The sequence below is a fragment of the Salmo salar genome, chromosome 01 (genome assembly GCF_965601325.2).
Source record: "Salmo salar chromosome 01, fSalSal1, whole genome shotgun sequence".
Classification (NCBI taxonomy): Eukaryota; Metazoa; Chordata; class Actinopteri; order Salmoniformes; family Salmonidae; genus Salmo; species Salmo salar.
Genome location: NC_138291.1, coordinates 60296559 through 60315212, shown reverse-complemented (window position 1 = coordinate 60315212; position 18654 = coordinate 60296559). Strand labels below are relative to the sequence as shown.

At 41.3% G+C, this 18654-nt stretch overlaps 2 protein-coding genes across 6 annotated transcripts in view; one reads left to right on the top strand and one right to left on the bottom strand.

Moving 5' to 3' along the window:
- The window catches only part of LOC106606442 (Golgi-specific brefeldin A-resistance guanine nucleotide exchange factor 1), a 119821-nt gene extending 116870 nt beyond the window's left edge, over window positions 1-2951 (top strand). For all 5 annotated transcript variants that reach the window (XM_014202687.3, XM_014202667.3, XM_014202673.3 and 2 more), the window contains one exon: window positions 113-2951. In XM_014202687.3, coding sequence (XP_014058162.3) covers window positions 113-351 — 239 coding nt within the window. In that variant the 3' untranslated portion in view covers window positions 352-2951. The remainder of the gene's footprint in view (window positions 1-112) is intronic.
- A 60-nt stretch (window positions 2952-3011) lies between these two features.
- Window positions 3012-10463, bottom strand: LOC106606477 (core histone macro-H2A.2). Its single transcript, XM_014202702.3, has 9 exons — window positions 10306-10463; window positions 8755-8946; window positions 8141-8247; window positions 7143-7337; window positions 6921-7031; window positions 5631-5730; window positions 5436-5525; window positions 5019-5193; window positions 3012-3616 (listed from the first exon to the last, which is right to left on the bottom strand). Exons 2-9 carry the CDS (start codon window positions 8924-8926, stop codon window positions 3451-3453), a joined length of 1116 nt encoding a protein of 371 aa, XP_014058177.1. The 5' UTR covers window positions 8927-8946; window positions 10306-10463; the 3' UTR covers window positions 3012-3450.
- Between the last annotated feature and the right edge of the window lie 8191 nt (window positions 10464-18654).

Below are 18654 nucleotides of genomic sequence, written 5' to 3'. Positions count from 1 at the left end.
TAACGTGGCCAGTCAAAGATCAAATCTGGCCAACGCCAACGATCAATTTAGTCAATGTCAGTTTCATAGCCAACAATCAGTGAATTAATCAATGTCCTCTCTTCTCTTCCAGGAACAGACAGATCATCTCCAGTACCCCCGTCGACTCCCCCCATGCCCACCCCAGTGAAGATGTCCCCCCAGATCTCTAGCCCACTGATCCAGTCCCCCACGAGTCAGTCCCCTCTCATCCTGCAGCCCCTGGCCTCCCATCTGCAGGTGGGGGGCGTGCCCCCTATGTCCCTCCCCATTATTCTCAACCCCGCCCTCATTGAGGCCAGTTGCCCTGCTCCCCGCCCGCCACCCCACTAACCATAGTGACACCCCGCAGGTCAAATAGAGCCACCATAGCCCTATGCCTACTCTCAGGGGGGGAACTCCATCCCCCACCTGTCCCCTAAACAACATAGCTTTCTCCTTAGGCTCTGCCCCCCTTCACACAGGGGGATAAACCGTCTGTGACACAGAGAGAGACCCTGGACATCCATGGTCACCTCTCAGATGACACTAAACAACAGACACATCTAGCTTTGAAGTCTTATCTAACATCCTGGGGCCTGCTGTCCTTCAATATTCACTTATTCGTCAGACATTTTTTGGAACTCTGTCGGGGTCTCAACTTACTTTTGAGAGTTAGATTAGTAGAATACACAAGGTGCAAGTTTGAAAATTGGTTGTGCGTTAGCAGTTTTTCTCGTTTTGTCAATCGCTAACAGCCACTCCAATTAGCCATGTCGTCTAACAATTTTGTTGATTGGTAAATTAGTCTAGCCAGTTACCTAAATTTGTAGTAATCATGACCAAATACTGACAGTGCACTTGCCCAGGGGCCCTGACTTCTAAAGGGCCCACCATTTTTTTGATTTTGTTAGTCAATCTCACTCAGATATCATTAACATGGCAAAATGTGTAGAATTGAGGAAATTGGCTTTAAAACTGCTAAAATGTCTCTCCACCCCATGGAAAAATGGGAAACAAGTTGTAAAGCAGCAAAGTTAGTAGAATTGCATGAAATATGTTATAAAATTGCAAAAATGTCTATTCCCCATGGCAAAATGTATAGAACTGCAGTTAACTTGCTTTAAAATGGCTAACATTTTTCTCTACGCCCCATGGCAAAATGTGTTCCATGAAATTACTTTAAAAGATATTTCTCTCCACCTTCAAGGGGGGGGGGGCATTTAAAAAAATGGCCCGCTTTGTGGGGGGGCCTCCCCAACCAAATCTCGCTTAGGGCCCCCAAAAGGCTAAAGTTTTGCCTGAGTATGCCTGTGCTTAACATTAATCTAGAGGTTCTGCCAGGAACAAAATCATAGTGAATAACTTATTTGGGTTTTAAGTACTGCATGTTGTTTACTGAATAGGATGTAAACAGATTCATTTACTCCAGTCAAAGTGTCAGGGCACTGTCTTAAAACAAAAACAGACCTATATCGTAACTATTTTATTGGAAGGTCGAAAAGTAAGTGTACGGTAATATAAAGCATACATAGTTTCTATATTTCCAGTATAAAATTTGGCGTCAGAGGTTAGAAATTAGCTTACAAGTTGTCACAATCTTGTTTGCAAATTTTTATTACAATGGCCCTAAAACACAAAAGAACAAGGATATGTTTTAAAACGACACTTTACGTACTTTAAATACTGTTATGACCAAGAGGGCCAAAGGTGTGCATGGTTTGGCTTGGAAAGATGGATTTGAGATGCTGCCATTGCTAACAAGGGCAGCACCAAGAACATTCTGAATGTGACAACTGGCCTAGGTATGTGGTTGGTTCCCTGTGTTCTGGGATGGTGGAACTCTGTACGTGTCAACTTTTGTCGATCATGTTAGGAGAGTTTAATAGTAAAGTCTTAATGAGATTGTTTAATGGAGTACAATATTGTCGTTTGTGTAATAAATGTTGTCACATACACCGGATAGGTGCAGTGAAATGTGTTATTTTACAGAGTCCACCATAGTAGTACAGTGCCCCTGGAGCAAATTAGGGTTAAGTGCCTTGCTCAAGGGCATATCGACTGATTTCTCCCCTTGTCAGCTCGGGTATTCGAACCAGCGACCTTTCGGTTACTGGTCCAACACTCTAAGCAACATGATGCATACAGCAATTGTGGCCACTTAAGACTTGAGTAAGCATAATGTCATATTATATGACTTGAGCAGATTGAGCATAGACCGCAATCAGTAAATCTGGGACAAGCAGATCTTAAATTCAGTTTTCATTTTCAAGAGATGAGATGATTGGTCCAGATCACCTGTGCAAGTTTCATACGGGACTACTTTACCCCACTTGACTCAGTGAAAGTATATTTGCATTTCACCGTCTGTACAGTAAGCTATGGATTGCAGAGGAGTTGGAACATTGGCATGTTGAAGTTAGAGCCTTGATCATCTTATCAAACGATGCACGTACCAGACTTCTCACTGCATGTGATGACGGAAGAACAAACAATGGTTTTCAAAAGCCTCAACCACTTAGAACACGTCAGGTGTCTATTTTGAAAACCCAACCTTGCGATTGGAGTAAACTTCAGTGCAGCTTATTCCTTGGCCGTTACCCCTATCAGTCTATAATATTTTTAGCGTATTTATTCAGCTATGAATGGGGTCGTTGGGGAATTAATACTCTCGTCGAAGCACAGTTGGGAGCAACTACTTCCATGTCAGGTTACATTACTCTCCGAATCCTCTGCCTTATGTCAGAAATCACATTAGTCTGTGCACAAACACAATGAAGTGGAGCCCCTCTATCAGGGGGGTCTTTTTGTAAGTCGTTATGTTAATGTGTTGTACTGCGTTGTTAGGTATACCAGGAGCTAATTCTTGAGTGAACAAGAAATTACATGAATATAATGTATATATGAAGATAAGGTCATGTACTTTTTACAATGTAATAAATGTAATGAAACTGGATTGTTGTCTTATTCATGGGTGTTAGTAAATTATGCATTAATCAAATCACAGCTGGATCTGTGGTGTAAAACATCTGGATTTTTATTTCAAAGCAGAATGTGAAACACTTTTTTTTTTCTTAGTAAACTAACTGTATCAGAAACTACAGAGTGATTCTGGCAGAAAAACAACCGTTAAAATTGTCTTTGTACATGGAATGTAAAAACAATATCAGTAAATAAGGGATACGAATGACAAGCCATGGGGATTATTAATTTAATCTAGTCTAAAAATAATGCAATCCCGTAAAAGGAAGACGGTAACATAAATGCATACAGTACTTCACTCACAAAAAAAAATGTTTTAACACCTTCCGAGGGCTACCCGATGTCGTCAAAAACACCTACTTACAGCATCTTCCATCACACTATACCAGCTACAAAAACAAAGATCCATCTGAAATACAACTGCAACCTTTTAAAAAAACACCCCAAATCGAGCATCTCTCTAGCTCATCTTCACTTGGCATCCAGCTTGGCCATTTCCTGAAGGTATATTCCGATGCTCTCGCTGTCAAACAGTACAAAGTAAATGTTTTTCAGGGAAGAGGTCGTTGCGGAGACAAAATGGTTGGAGATTGCCTTGAGGATCAGCTGGGCGGCTGTTTGCTTTGGGAATCCATTCCTAGAACCAGGAGAGATGCACAGATGTGGGCTCAATTTCTATTTGTCTTTCTGCGATTCCTATCTCCTTGCTGCTTCCTGAACCTTATTTGAGTATAAGGTTCAATGTCCCTCCCTGGACCTTTTTCTCAAATGTGTTTTAAGGAAACGAGGAAAGATAAATTGAGAGCCCTAGTTCAGACCGCTGAGGCCCCTTTTTTTTTTATTACTGGAAACCAAATGTATGAATTGTACCTTTTAAAATAACAATGTTATTGTTACTCAGCAGGTTACCACCCAACCATTGTTGTGAGTCAAGTGCCTGTCTGATAATCTCACTACATGCCTGATGGAAACAGTCAAATTGTCTAAATTTCCTAACTGTCGACAAAACAAAATTCGCTACACAAAGGTGGATATGTTTTGGGGCTGTGATACGATTATGCAACAAATTCCGGTGGAAACAATTTATTGTGCAATTGTTGTTAGATTAACCATGACGAGGTAAATTTGCAGTCACGTGATATGTTGTGTGGTCCTCCCACTACAACATGAAAAAGCATGCAGATTAGGCTACAGATTAAATAAATGATGATAAACTTCACAGGTTGGTGAAAGTGCATGATAAACTTAATGCTAGTTTTCAATAGATATCAAGGGTTCTTATTTTATGCTGGTGACATGAATGGTGCTTGCCTGCCAATCGACAAATAAATACAATCTCTCTCTTATCCATAATTTCATCATGTAGGCACTGTATCAGCGAGCTGTTGGCTAGAGCGCATGCCGAGACCAGAGCGGGCACATTTGCTGTTTAAAGCAGACTTTGTGCCCAAACCATCGACCTAGTTAAAAACAAATAGAATTTCAGTTTTTTTATTCAGTAAATAAAAAAGTTGTGTGTTCACAAGAAGCCAGTTTGATAGGCTACAGCAGGCTATATGTAGCGTACAGCTGCATTTCAGATACACTTGTGTGTCATAGTGGAGACCAACATCTAGCTTGTTACTAAGCTATATAAAACGACAGTTGTTGATGTGTATGGCTGCATTTTTTAAACATTTTGAATGTTGCAGTACTAGGACATTTATTCTGTCTGGTGCTTTAGCGTTTGAGCAAGCAAGAGAGATCTGCGGGTTTTCAGTGAATGTATGTAAATCACGAGGCTCATTTGAATTTGACAGTGATCGAATCAAGATATGGCATCTGTATGGGCATATTCTTTTGTGTGAATTTGAATATTCGCTTGAATATCGTTCGACAAATTGATGGAAACCTAGCTACTGGTATAGATTTAAACATCATACTGGCTGTATTTCTGTATTTTGAATGTCATATCTAACAACAATGGACTAATGAAACAAATACCAAAAGATAGTTTTTGGGTGGAATTTTCCTTTAAAGCTGTAGTTGACTAGTCTCACCGGCCAGCAGGAAGTGAGGGGAAGGCCACAGACTTCAGTTTCTTCTCCTCTGCAGCAGAGAGACAGGCCTTGACAGTCTTCTCCAGCTGGTCCTCACACTTCTCCGAGCCCCACTGAGGGATGTTACAGTGGATGACGAAACGAGCTGGCATACCACTGGCCTGGCTCACCGCAACTACAGGAGGAAGACGCACTGACGTTTCGCTCTTCACGTGCAAGTTTAAATGTAGCATTGACAGTGTACTGTAAGGTTGGTTTTGAAGTGAGGTGAGACAATATGTTTCTATCAAGTGGATTATGTTACATTTGGGTATTTGGATAAGCACATTCAGTAATTGCATCCTTTTATAACCATACAAAAGCAAACCCTTTCATCCAGCAGATTTGACAGTAGTTTGGGTGTCCGTGTCTCCATACCTGATGCTACCTCCAGAGGTCCCTGTGCTTTCCTCAGTTCTTTCACTGCCTCCAAGAAGTCCCGCCCACCTGCCTTCTCCAGGGCATTGCCTGCAGACCACAGCACACAACAGGTAAGATAGAGTCAAAAGTATAATGGGCTGTGAAGCTTTCGCGATTCTAAGATGAAAAGACGAGCAGGTCTGGAATCCTCACCCACTCCCTCTTTGAGGTCCATCTCAGCATTTGTGGGGTTGATGATTCCCTCCACCTTGATCGTTCCAATCTTGCTAATTTCACTCTCTGTTAGTGAAAGCTGTTAAAGGGGATATAGAGTTGAAGTTATGACAAAGTTACTAAGAAACTTAATGCATACGTGTCATGACCAAGGTGTATGTGGACACCTGCTCGTCAAACAACGCATTCCAAAATCATGGGCATTAATATGGAGTTGGTCCCCCCTTTGCTGCTATAACAGACTCCACTCTTCTGGGAAGGCTTTCCACTAGATGTTGGAACATTGCTGCAGGGACTTGCTTCCATTCAACCACAAGAGCATTAATGAGGTTGGGCAGTGATGTTGGGTGATTCGGCCTGGCTCGCAGTCGTGTTCCAATTCATCCCAAAGGTGTTCGATGGGGTTGAGGTCAAGGCTCTGTGCAGGCCAGGCAAATTCTTCCACACCAATCTCGACAAACCATTTCTATATGGACCTTGCTATTCTGTAGCGTTAAGATTTCCCTTCACTGGAACTAAGGGGCCTAGCTCAAACCATTAAAAACAGCCCCAGAACATTATTCCACCTTCACCAAACTTTACAGATGGCACTATGCATTCGGGCAGGTAGCGTTCTCCCTGCATCCGCCAAACCCAGATTCGTCCGTCGGACTGCCAGATGGTGAAGTGTGATTCATCACTCCAGAGAACACGTTTCCACTGCTCCAGAGTCCAATGGCGGCAAGCTTTACACCACTCCAGCTGATACTTGACATTGCGCATGGTAATTTCAGGCTTGTGTGCAGCTGTTCAGCCATGGAAACCCATTTCATGAAGCTCCCAACGAACAGTTCTTGTGCTGACGTTGCTTCCAGAGGCAGTTTGGAGCTCGGTAGTGAGTGTTGCAACCGAGGACAGACGATTTGGCTACCACTTCGCGGCTGAGCCATTGTTGCTCCTAGATGTTTCGACTTCACAATAACAGCACTTAAAGTTGACCGGGGCAGCTCTAGCAGGGCAGACATTTGATGATCTGACTTGTTGGAATACTATGACGGTGCCACGTTGAAAGTCTGAGCTCTTCAGTACGGGCCATTCTACAGCCAATGTTTGTCTATGGAGATTACATGGCTGTGTGCTCGATTTTATACACCTGTCAGCAATGGTTGTGGCTGAAATATCAGAATCCACTAATTTAAAGGGGTGTCCACATACACTATATATACAAAAGTATCTTTACAATAGGTGTCACAGAATGACAGTTTTGTCATAACTGACATGACATGATACCTTTTGTCCAAGGAACAGGCTTTTCGCTGAGAGGATAGTGAATCCATCGCCTGGTCCATCTTCCACTGTCGAGTTGGCTACGACAGCCTCTTTATCATTTTCTGTGCTCTTCTTATCATGGAAAACAGAACACATTCACGCTTCTTATAACACTATAACAAACACATGGACAAATATTGAGATGTTTGCCATCATTCACGAAGCCCATTCATGTGTACTGACCCTTGGCTTGCGGCCTGGTTTGCCTTTGCCTTTTTTGGTGGTGGGTTTCTTGATGCTCTTGACGCGTTCCGCCCTCTTCTCTGGCACGGTCACCTGAGTGTCCACTTTCACTCGGCTGCCCCTCTTCTTGGACAATAGTTCCGGGTGGATACGAGGCAGGACCCCTCCGTTTGATATGGTCACCCCTCGGAGAAGCTAAGAGGCCAAAGAACAGGTGAATTAGTTTACTTTTCAATCGGTATTCAGTCTATCATTGTTCAATTTCTTTGCTCTGAGAAATACTTTACTAGTCAAGTGGTAAAAAAAAAATCCTCATAAAATGAAGAACATTGTGTAATTAGTTTAAGTCCAAACCTAAACCCCAATTGAGATTTTGTGGCAGGACTTGAAACAAGCGGTTCATGCTTGAAAGCCCACAAATGTCACTGAGTTAAAGCAGTTCTGTATGCAAGAGTGGGCCAAAATTCCTCCACAGTGATGTGAGAGACTGATCAACAACTACAGGAAGTGTTTGGTTGCAGTCATTGCAGCTAAAGGTTGTACAACCAGTTATTGATTGTTGGGTGTTTATTAAATAAAATAAGTATACATTTTTCTGGTTATTTGTTCACTCAGGCTCCCTTTATCTAATATTAGGTTTTGGTTGAAGATCTGATAACATTAAGTATCAAAAATATGCAAAAATAGAGAAAATCATAAAGGGGGCAAATACTTTTTCACAGCACTGTATGTCTTGTCAGGATATCGGGCCTCAATAAAACATTTTACCACTTGGGGTTAACCACGAAGCGGTGGCAGTTCATGCCTGATGCCATATGGCGTCATCTGTACCTTCCTGAACCCTTAAGACAGAAGGACAACCTTCATCATAGTTTCATGGAGCCCTATTGAGAAATATACTGCAATATAATATAGTGTAACGATGATGCAATGAAGTGGAACGACAAGCACTGACATTTTCTAAATGTTTGTCTATTTTAATGGGAATTATACTGTACCTGGTTGAGCTCCTCGTCGTTGGCTACAGCCAGTTTAATGTGCCGAGGAGTTATTCTGCCTTTTTTGTTGTCCCTTGCTGCATTTCCTGCCAACTCCAAAATCTCAGCTAAACAAATAAATGAATGTCATTAGAAAATCTTCAGACAAATTATAAAGTATCAGTTATATACTGAACAAAAATACAGTGCATTCAGAAAGTATTCAGACCCCTTGACTTTTTCCACATTTTGTTACGTTACAGCCTTGTTCTAAAATGGATTCAATTGTTGTTTTCTCATCAAGGCGCACCTCTATAATGATCATGCTGTTTAGTCAGCTTCTTGATATGCCACACCTGTCAGGTGGATGAATGATCTTGGCTAAAGGAGAAATGCTCACTAACAGGGATGTAAACAAATGTGTGCACAACATTTCAGAGAAATAAGATTTTTTGTGCGTATGGGAAATTTCTGGGATCTTTTATTTCAGCTCATGAAACATGGGACCAACACTTTACATGTTGCATTTATATTTTTATTCAGTATATATTTTAGATACCATTTTTCCTGTTATATTGGACACACAACTGAATTGAAGAAAGATGTGTGTGTTTTCATTCAGGTGAGACAACAACCTGCCAGGTACTCTATGACGGCTGCCATGTAGACGGGTGCCCCCATGCCGATGCGGTACTTGTGGGTCCCTGTGCGTAGATACCTCATCATCCTCCCCACAGGAAAGATGACCCCTGCTCTGGCAGAGCGGGACAGTTTGGTGCTCTTCTTCTTCCCTCCTCGGGCTGACATCTTGCCACAGCTACGTCTACCTGGGAAGACAACAGTCCATTTACCATGGTTAGTGTTTAGGATGGAGATTGAAACTATGTTAAATGGGTCATTTATTTTGTTTGCCCAAATGAGTTTTATAAAGACTCAATTTACTCCTCCAAAAGCTTGCAAATGTGCCACGTTGAAGCTTCCATAAATTGACTAGATGCTGGTGTGTACATGTAGCATAACCAAGTCTGAGCGTGAAAAGTTGGAACTTGTCAGCAGGCTATGTGACCACTCATTATTTAAACTGATAACACATGTATAAACAAATCTGTGCAGATCTGTAAACTTGAGAAACAAAGAATGAGATTCCAGGTTGAGAAGGGGCCTTTCAGGAGCGTCATATCGTCCTCGTGTAGGCCTACAGTTTGCAAAGCTGATAAGATCAGAGACTGAATAAAACTAGCAATGCACACTAACAGATATCATTGGAAGACAATTCCAAAATACGATGGAATAAGAGGCCTACAATATTTAAGAATTAAATTGCGTGCCATATAGGATTATTTGATTAACGCATCAGTATTTGTATTTATTATTTGTAAATACTTCATATTTGTATAGTATTTAGTCTGCTTTTCAAGGTAAAATAGTAAGGGTAGACAACGTACTTTCCCAAATGTAACTATGTAAACAAACTCAATAATACCGGACAGAAAACGGCCGCGGTGGCCTACACTCCAGTTTTGGATATGGCATTTGCAATCTGAGACCCGACGTATATTATTTAGAATACATTGATTTGTGCATCTTGAATGCGTTTTGGATTCTGGATTGCTCACATGCACATGACAAATAAAATAACAAAAGATCATGCCACCTAGTATAATAGCTTACAATAGGCTACTCGACAAACAGTAATTTTAAAAAAATTTTTTTGTCAAATATGAAGTCTTAAATGTAACGACAGATCCTAAACGACATAGAAATATTAAATGCACAAATCCATGAATATGACAAATGTTTATAAATCTACGCGCCATTATGCAGGAATAAAAATAACCCCTTGATACGTTTTTCTTCTGACCGGTTCCTCCTATCGCAACAGGATTATGCTAATATAAAATAACTATCTATCTATCTAATCAATGGCCTTGCTTTAAATTGGTTGCCTATCCACTAGACATCCGCGGCTGTTGTTCTCAAATAGAAATGCCTGGGACATCGGGCCATAACCTTTCTGTAATTATGTTCCTCCCATGCTACAGCGCAACCCCCATTTTGTTTTCAATCCATTGGATGTGTAATCTCGTCAGACCTGGTCGGAAAGGAACGTTCTTTCCGAGACGCAGCTCGCCACAAAACGCAATAAACCGGATATGCGCGAGAGTGAAATTATCCAAGTTTGATACCTGTTTGTCCTCCTTAACACGAATCGATGCAGGCCTGATCTTCTCTTTCACAAATCTCAGAGGAATGGCTGTATTCGCTGTCCTTATGCGGATCCTGTTCATAAAACTACAACCAACGTACGTACATAGGCTACATAGGGGGCTGGCTCTACTACTACTGATGCTGCAAAGGGGAAAAATTCAGTACGGGGAAAGTAGAATGAAAACGCCCTCTTAACATGGCTTGAAGGGGAGAAGAATGTTGGTTGAAAGTAACGCAATGTGTTTGAATATATACGACTGAATTTGGCCTTGTATGCGTAGAGCAGTTTGAAAAATGTGTCAATTATAAATTCTGGATACATATATATATATATACACACTCAGTGGCCAGTTTATTAGGTACACCAATCTAGTACCGGGCCTCCAGAACAGCCTGAATTATTCAGACATGGATTCTGCAAGGTGTGGTGTTCAAACGTTGTTCAATTGGTATCAAGAGACCTAATGAGAGCCAGGGAAACATTCCCCATATCATTACACCACCAGCAGCTTGTACCGTTGACACCAGCAGGATGGGGCCATGGATTAATGCTGTTTACGCCAAATCCTGATTCTGCCATTGGCATGAAGCAACAGGAACTGGGATTTCTTCCGACCAGGTGACGTTTTTACACTCCTCAATTGTCCAGTGTTGGTGATCAGGTCCCCACTGGAGCGGCTTCTTATTTTTAGCTGATAGGAGTTGATCCCGGTTTGGTTGTCTGCTGTAATAGCTCATCCGTGACAAGGACCAACATGTTGTGCGTTCCGAGATGCCGTTCTGCACACCACTATTATACTGTGCCGTTATTTGCCTGTTTGTGTCCTGAATGTTAATTTGCACGATTCTTGCCCTTCTTCTTCAACCGCTCTGATTTGGCTCCCGAGTGGCGCAGTGGTCTAAGACACTGCATCTCAGTGCAAGAGGCATCACTGCAGTAGCTGGTTCAAATCCAGGCTGCATCACATCCGACCGTGATTGGGAGTCCCATAGGGTGGCGCACAATTGGCCCAGCATCGTCTGGGTTTGGCCGTCATTGTAAATAATAATTTGTTCTTAACTGACTTGCCTAGTTAAATAAAGGTTAAACACATTTTTAAAAGTTTAATAAAAAAAAAACTGTTTTTGCCCACAGGACCTCCGCTGACTGTTTTTTTTTTTTTTTGTTGCACCATTCTCTGTAAACCATAGACACTGTTGTGGGTGAAAGCCCAGTGTATTAAAAACAGAAATGCATTATTTACATAAGTATTCAGACCCTTTGCTATGAGACTCGAAATTGAGCTCAGGTGCATCCTGTTTCCATTGATCATCCTTGATGTTTCTACAATTTGGAGTCCACCTGTGGTAAATTCAATTGATTGGACATGATTTGGAAAGTCACACACCTGTCTGTATAAGGTCCCACAATTGATAGTGCATGTCAGAGCAAAAACCAAGCCATGAGGTCGAAAGAATTGTCCGTAGAGCTCCGAGACAGGATTGTGTCGAGGCACAGATCTGGGGAAGGGTACCAAAACAATTCTGTAGCATTGAAGGTCCCGAAGAACACAGTCGCCTCCATCATTCTTAAATAGAAGAACGTTGGAACCACCAAGACTTTTCCAAGAGCTGGCCGCTCGACCAAACTGAGCAATCGGGGGAGAAGGGTCTTGGTCAGGGAGGTGACCAAGAACCCGATGATGACTCTGACAGAGCTCTGTGGAGATGGGAGAAACTTCCGGAAGGAAAACGATCTCTGCAGCACTCCACCAATCGGGCCTTTATGGTAGAGTGACCAGACGGAAGTCACTCCTCAGTAAAAGGCACATGACAGCCCGCTTGGAGTTTGCCAAAAGGCACCTAAAGACTCTCAGACCATGAGAAACAACATTCTTTGGACTGAATGCCAAGCGTCACATCTGAAGGAAACCTGGCACCATCCCTACGGTGACGCATGGTGGTGGCAGCAACATGCTGTGGGGATGTTTTTCAGCGTCAAGGACTGGGAGACTAGTCAGGATCGAGGGAAAGATGAATGGAGCAAAGTACAGAGAGATCCTTGATGAAAACCTGCTCCAGAGCGCTTAGGACCTCAGACTGGGGCGAAGGTTCACCTTACAACAGGAAAGCCAAGACAACGCAGAAGTGGCCTCGGGACAAGTCTCTGAAAAAGATTGCGCCGAAGACCATGGCTGACGTTTTACATTCTCCCAACCAATTGTGCAATTTTTCTATTAAATTTTTTGCAACGTATTTTTTGACTTATTGTGTACATAATGTTGCTGCTACCTTCTCTTATGACCGAAAATAACATCTGGACATCAGAAAAGCGATTACTCACCACGGACTGGAAGAAACTTTTCCTTTAACGAGTCCGACGAGAAGGATATCCTGCTCTCACTGGAACAGGCCCAGATCCACACCTTTAGCGTAAAGAAACGACCCCGGAAAAGGGGACGCAGATCTGGGATCCTTCTGAGAATCCGGAGGCGAGCGAGTAAACCCCCAATGCCTTCACGTCTTCTTGCTAAGGTGCAACCGTTAGAAAATAAAATTGATGCCCTAATACTAAGATTATCCTACCAACAGGACATTAAAAACTGCAACATCTTATGTTTCACCGAGACGTGGCTGAACGAAGAAACCGACAATATAGAGCTGGCAGGATTTTCCATGCACCGGCAGAACAGAGACACTACCTCTGGTAAGACGAGGCGTGGGTGTGTGTCTTTTTGTCAATAACAGCTGGTGCGCGATGTCTAATATTAAATAAGTCTTGAGGTATTGCTCACCTGAGGTAGAGTACCTTATGATAAGCTGTAGACCACACTATCTACCAAGAGAGTTCTCATCTGTATTATTCATAGCCGTCTATTTAGCACCACAAAGTGAAGCTGGCACTAAGATCGCTCTCAACCAACTCTATAAGGCCAAAAGCAAAGAAGAAAATGCTCACCCAGAAGCGGCTCTCCTAGTGCCCGGGGACTTTAATGCAGGCAAATTTAAATCAGTTTTACCAAATTTGTAGCGTCATACCCAAGAAGACTCGAGGCTGTAATCGCTGCCAAAGGTGCTTCAACAAAGTACTGAGTAAAGGGTCTGAATACTTATATAAATGAGATTTCCGTTTTTTGATTTTTAATAAATTAGCAAGAATTTCTAAAAACGAGTTTTTGCTTTGTCATTATGGGGTATTGTGTGTAGATTTACATGGATACATTCACACATACATAGATGCATACATGTAGACCAAGAAAAATGCATCATGGTTGCCCACCTTCATTCATTGTCAATTCTGCACAGTAGGCTGTTGACCATTTGGTTTTTCTGTGTAATCCCACAGAATCTTGACATGATGTTGCAAATAGACATAAAGGCTATAGACATAAAACATAAGTTAAATGGACATGTACAGACTATTGAAAATGTGCAAATATATGTGCCAGCAATTACAGGCATGAGGCAAACTTTCAGTTCATAAGAAATGTATGAGGGCAGTTAACCATATTTCACAAGCCTGTTTGACTGGCTATTTTATGCATCAAAGAGAAATCACATGGGACTAGGATGTCAGATAAACCAATCGGAATACTTGTCTCCACCTTTGATCTGTCTAAGCAAATTATTAAATGGAAGGTAATGCCAGCCAATTTTCTTCCAAATAACTCCTGGGCTTGTCTCGTCTCGCAACACCTTGCCACACACTGATACCTTACAGACAATTTCTTGATTGAGAAAGTGTCAATATTGTATACACTACTGTTCAAAAGTTTGGGGTCACTTAGAAATGTCCTTGTTTTTGAAAGAAAAGCTATTTTTTTTGTCCATTAAAATAACATCAAATTTATCATAAATACAGTGTAGACATTATTAATGTTGTAAATGACTATTGTAGCTGGAAACTTTCAGAAACTTCAGACTGCCTTGAAGACCAGCATCCCGGAGTCGCCTCTTCACTGTTTATGTTGAGACTGATGTTTTGCGGGTAACATTTTGAAACTTTTGTAAAAAAAACATGCGGGGCTTGACATTAACCTTTTTATCCACATGTCCTTCAAATAAGGAGGTGACTGAAAATGCTGCTGTGTTGTTTGATGGAATAAACCACTTAACAAAATACAATGCATTATTTTCATATCATTTTTACAGAGAATCGGACAAATTATGCTACCCTCTGCCTATTGGCTATTTAGCATATTAAAGCCTGTCTCAAAATACAACACTGCCCCTTTAGGACTAAATTAAAGCTCTTTACCTGATTTGCTTTTCAAAGGTGTCTAGAAATGTACCTGTTTTGTGCTCTTATAGGAAATAATCACTCACCTATTGCTGACTACAAATTATCTATAACTGGGATAATAACTCACTAACTAGCAAAGGATATGAACAAAATGTGCACATGTGGCTACATGTAGCTCTCACTTTGATCTTAACAATCGCATCTACTCATGAACGCTCATGCTGTAAACACAGTCCAGTTCGAAGTAAATGGCACAGATCCGTATATGGCAATTGTCTATTTGCATATAGACATACTGCAGCTCTGATTGTTTATGCCGCACCAGTCTGTGCAGAATACGTGCTGAGTAGTGCAGAGTATGGGCTGAGTAGTGAGTGTCAATGCAATAGAATCCTACTCCGATGCGTTCTGCCCACAACAAAATCTCTTGCATAGTTCGTTTTGTTTCGGTATGTTGCATTGAAAGTGACTAATATTGCATTGATTCGTTCACAATTGCCACAGTAAAGGAAGATGTTGATAGTCCTAACAGGGAAAACACTGGAACAGTGGTCTACAACCTTTTCTGAGTCAAAATGCAAGTCGAGATCTACTGCTCAGATTTTTCTTTAACATTACTTAAAAAACATAAGCCTATGCAACATTAACCAATTAAAAACAGTACTGTAGCAATGAGGTTTGTGCAGTAAGCTATAAGCCCAATCGGGCAATTTTTTTTATTTGAGGTAGGCTATATGATCATTGTTGTATTACTTGTGAGGCATATTGTATTACTTCTGCGGCGCAGCCGAGTCAGCATACATTTAAATCTATCTATCTATCTATCTATCTATCTATCTATCTATCTATCTATCTATCTATCTATCTATCTATCTATCTATCTATCTATCTATCTATCTATCTATCTATCTATCTATCTATCTATCTATCTACATAATAAAATATATATATATTTTTACTGGGTTGATGGTACCTGCATCTGATGGTCAGTCTCAGCGGAGGGAGAGAGCAGTAGACTGAGGGTCCACCTCTCAACATCCCTCCTCCTTTTCCTCCACTGACACTGACCAACAAGGGACGTCTTCCAGCTTATGGTGAAACTCGAGTCGCACCACATTATTTCTGCCTCCTGCACAAATTCATGCTACTCCTATGAACGGAGAAAATTAAATATTCCTTTATTAAAAAAGACCCAAGCCGTCAGTGGCGACCCGTCATTCAGGGCAGGTGGGGCAGAGCCCCACGTGTTTAGCCCCACCTGTTTAGTTTTTTTGGCCTGTTTTGCATGTTATTTTGGAATTAATACATGTCACATATCAGTTTGCAAACAATGTAAAAAATAATAATAATTGAGTTAATAAAGCTGCATACAAACATGGTCTCTTTTTTGCTTTCTTGAGTAAGGCAGCTCCAAAATGCAGGTGTTTAAGCCTAGCTCAGTGCTTTCTGTGGTGGTGGGGCAGCCAGCGGAATATATGGAGCGTAGGGTTGGCAATGGACTCTAGTTGCACCGTGATTGGCTCAGTGTTCTGTCACTCATGGGGACACTACGTCACCACAAAATCTACGGGTAGAGCTCTAAAATTCAAGCCCCTTGGGTGCTGCCATAGTGTTACATTAGACGTGCCCATCCAAGAAGGCTCAAGGTCATTGGCCACAGATAAAATGCCAAATCATGTTATCTACCATAGCTTTGATTGGACTGATGTCAACATCATACTTTCAGAATCTTAGCTAGCGAGCTAGCAGTCATCATCGTGAATCAAGTCGACAATCTACTGGCAAATCCTTTTTAATCCTTGTCATAGGAAGAGAAATTATGAAGATACATTTTAGATAAAACGTATCTGTGCTCATCGGCCATTGGACATAAACATTACACAAGTTGGAAATTGCAAATTCAACAATGAGTGGTTTGGAAGGAATCAGTGGCTAACTGCAAGCATTGCAAAGTAATCACTAGCCTGCTATTTAATGGAGTGGGTGTGTGGTCCAAGTCTGGGTTTAAGGGTCTCTTTTCCAAGCTTAAAAAGATAAACATTCAACACCATGGGCCATAAAAGGTTGAATACATTGGCCATGCTGTCAATCCGGCATGACTTCTGCCGTGTTCAAAACAACTGGAAACTCGGAACTGGGAAATGTCAGACTTCAGTGAGTTCAAGACAACTGGGAACTCTGGGGGGGGAACTAGCTCCGAATGGTAAAATATGGTCATCCAACTCAGTCCTCTTTCTAGAGCTCCAACCTGAAGATTACTGACTTCATGATTCAACCTTGTTTTGTTTTTTAGGTTTCACAGTTTTGAAAGCACCTTAAAACCAGAGAATGCCAGACTTTGATGACGAAATGTGCACCACCTTCCTGTTCAAGTGAGCACAGCACAAGGTGAGTCCAAAAATGTCTTTATGCTGCTGCATAAATTATGTAATGTGCCAGGGAGATATGTACACTGTAGCTAAGAAAGTAATACTAATTGTAGCTAAGAAAGTAATATTAATTGTATCTTGTGTAGTAAGCTGTTAGTAGCCCATGTGCCTCACCCTAAGAATTTGGTCCCTTTCCCCCTCATCATTTAGACTACTGTTCTGACTTGGTGGTGCACATGTAGCCTATAGCCTGTTTTAGAGAAATGTAATCATTGAATATTGTAAGAGCTTTCACTGTCTGTTTATATGCCCCCTTTATTTATCCTACAGTTCTGACTTGGTGTACAGGCAGAATACTGTAGGAACGGCCCATGTTCTGAATTCTGTAGCTGTACATTTGAAAAGTGCTGAACAAATAGTTATATTGACTATGTCTGTCCTAGCTCGCTCATTAATGTCTTAATCCAAGTTACTGATTGCCTCTTAACCGCTCGTCATCCCCTTATGCCATAGTTTGTACATCTTAATTGTCAGTGGAAACCACATTTGTTTAATTAAGCAAGTCAGCCATATCGGCTATGTGTATTTATTTATTTTTTCTTTTGGAAAAGTTTTACTGTTGCATTTCTTTTAAAACAGTTCATATATTTTTGCACATCATTTTATGTACATAAAAACGGCACAAAAGCATAAAACACAGCATTTTCGAATATTACATTTAAGTTTGTTAAAAAGTACATGTTGTTAAAAACAATAGAAACAACCATGAATAAAAAGTACTTTTTCTTGTAAAAAACATCAAATTCTGTAAAAGCCATTTAAAATGTCTACAAATGATTTAACAAAGATAAAACATTTTTAAGACATGTTAAAAAGTCACTTTGTTAACCTGTTGGGGATAGGTGGCAGCATTTGCACGGCCAGATAAAAAACGTACCCGATTTAATCTGGTTACTACTCCTGCCCAGTAACTAGAATATGCTGGTGTCTGAGTATAACAGAACTCATATGGCAGGCCAAAACCTGAAGATTGCATACAGGAAGCGCCCTCTCTGACCATTTCTTGGCCTTCTATAGCCTCTTTATGGAAAATAGAGGATCTCTGCTGTAACGTGACATTTTCTAAGGCTCCCATAGGCTCTCAGAAGGCACCAGAACGGGGAATGATGACTCTGCAGTCCCTGGCTGAAAAACAGTAGCGCATTTGGATAGTGGTCGATCTGAGAACAATGAAACGGGCGCGCGCATGCACTTGAAGAGTCCATTTTACATTTTCAGTCTTTGAACGAAAACGACGTCTCCCGGTCGGAATATTATCGCTATTTTACGAGAAAAATCGCATAAAAATTGATTTTAAACAGCGTTTGACATGCTTCGAAGTACGGTAATGGAATATTTTGAATTTTTTTGTCACGATACGCGCCGGCGCGTCACCCTTCGGATAGTGTCTTGAACGCAAGAACAAAACGCCGCTATTTGGATATAACTATGGATTATTTGGAACCAAAACAACATTGGGTGTAAACTAGAAGTCCTGGGAGTGCATTCTGACAAAGAACAGCAAGGGTAATCCAGTTTTTTTATAACAGAACTCATATGGCAGGCAAAAACCTGAGAAGATTTCATGCAGGAAGTGGCCTGTCTGACAAGGTGTTGTTGTTCTTGCCTCTGTTTATTGAAGAGTCAGGATCTTAGCTGTAACGTGACACTTCCTACGGCTCCAATAAGCTCTCAGA

What these genes read in the sequence shown, in the direction of transcription:
- LOC106606477 (XM_014202702.3), bottom strand. Translation starts at nt 8,926, where the DNA reads ATGTCAGCCCGAGGAGGGAAGAAGAAGAGCACCAAACTGTCCCGCTCT. An exon ending in ACGACGAGGAGCTCAACCAG is followed by an intron (nt 7,338 to 8,140) that starts GTACAGTATAAT and finishes TTGGCCTCTTAG; the next exon opens with CTTCTCCGAGGGGTGACCAT. An exon ending in CCCTCACTTCCTGCTGGCCG is followed by an intron (nt 3,617 to 5,018) that starts GTGAGACTAGTC and finishes TCCTGGTTCTAG; the next exon opens with GAATGGATTCCCAAAGCAAA.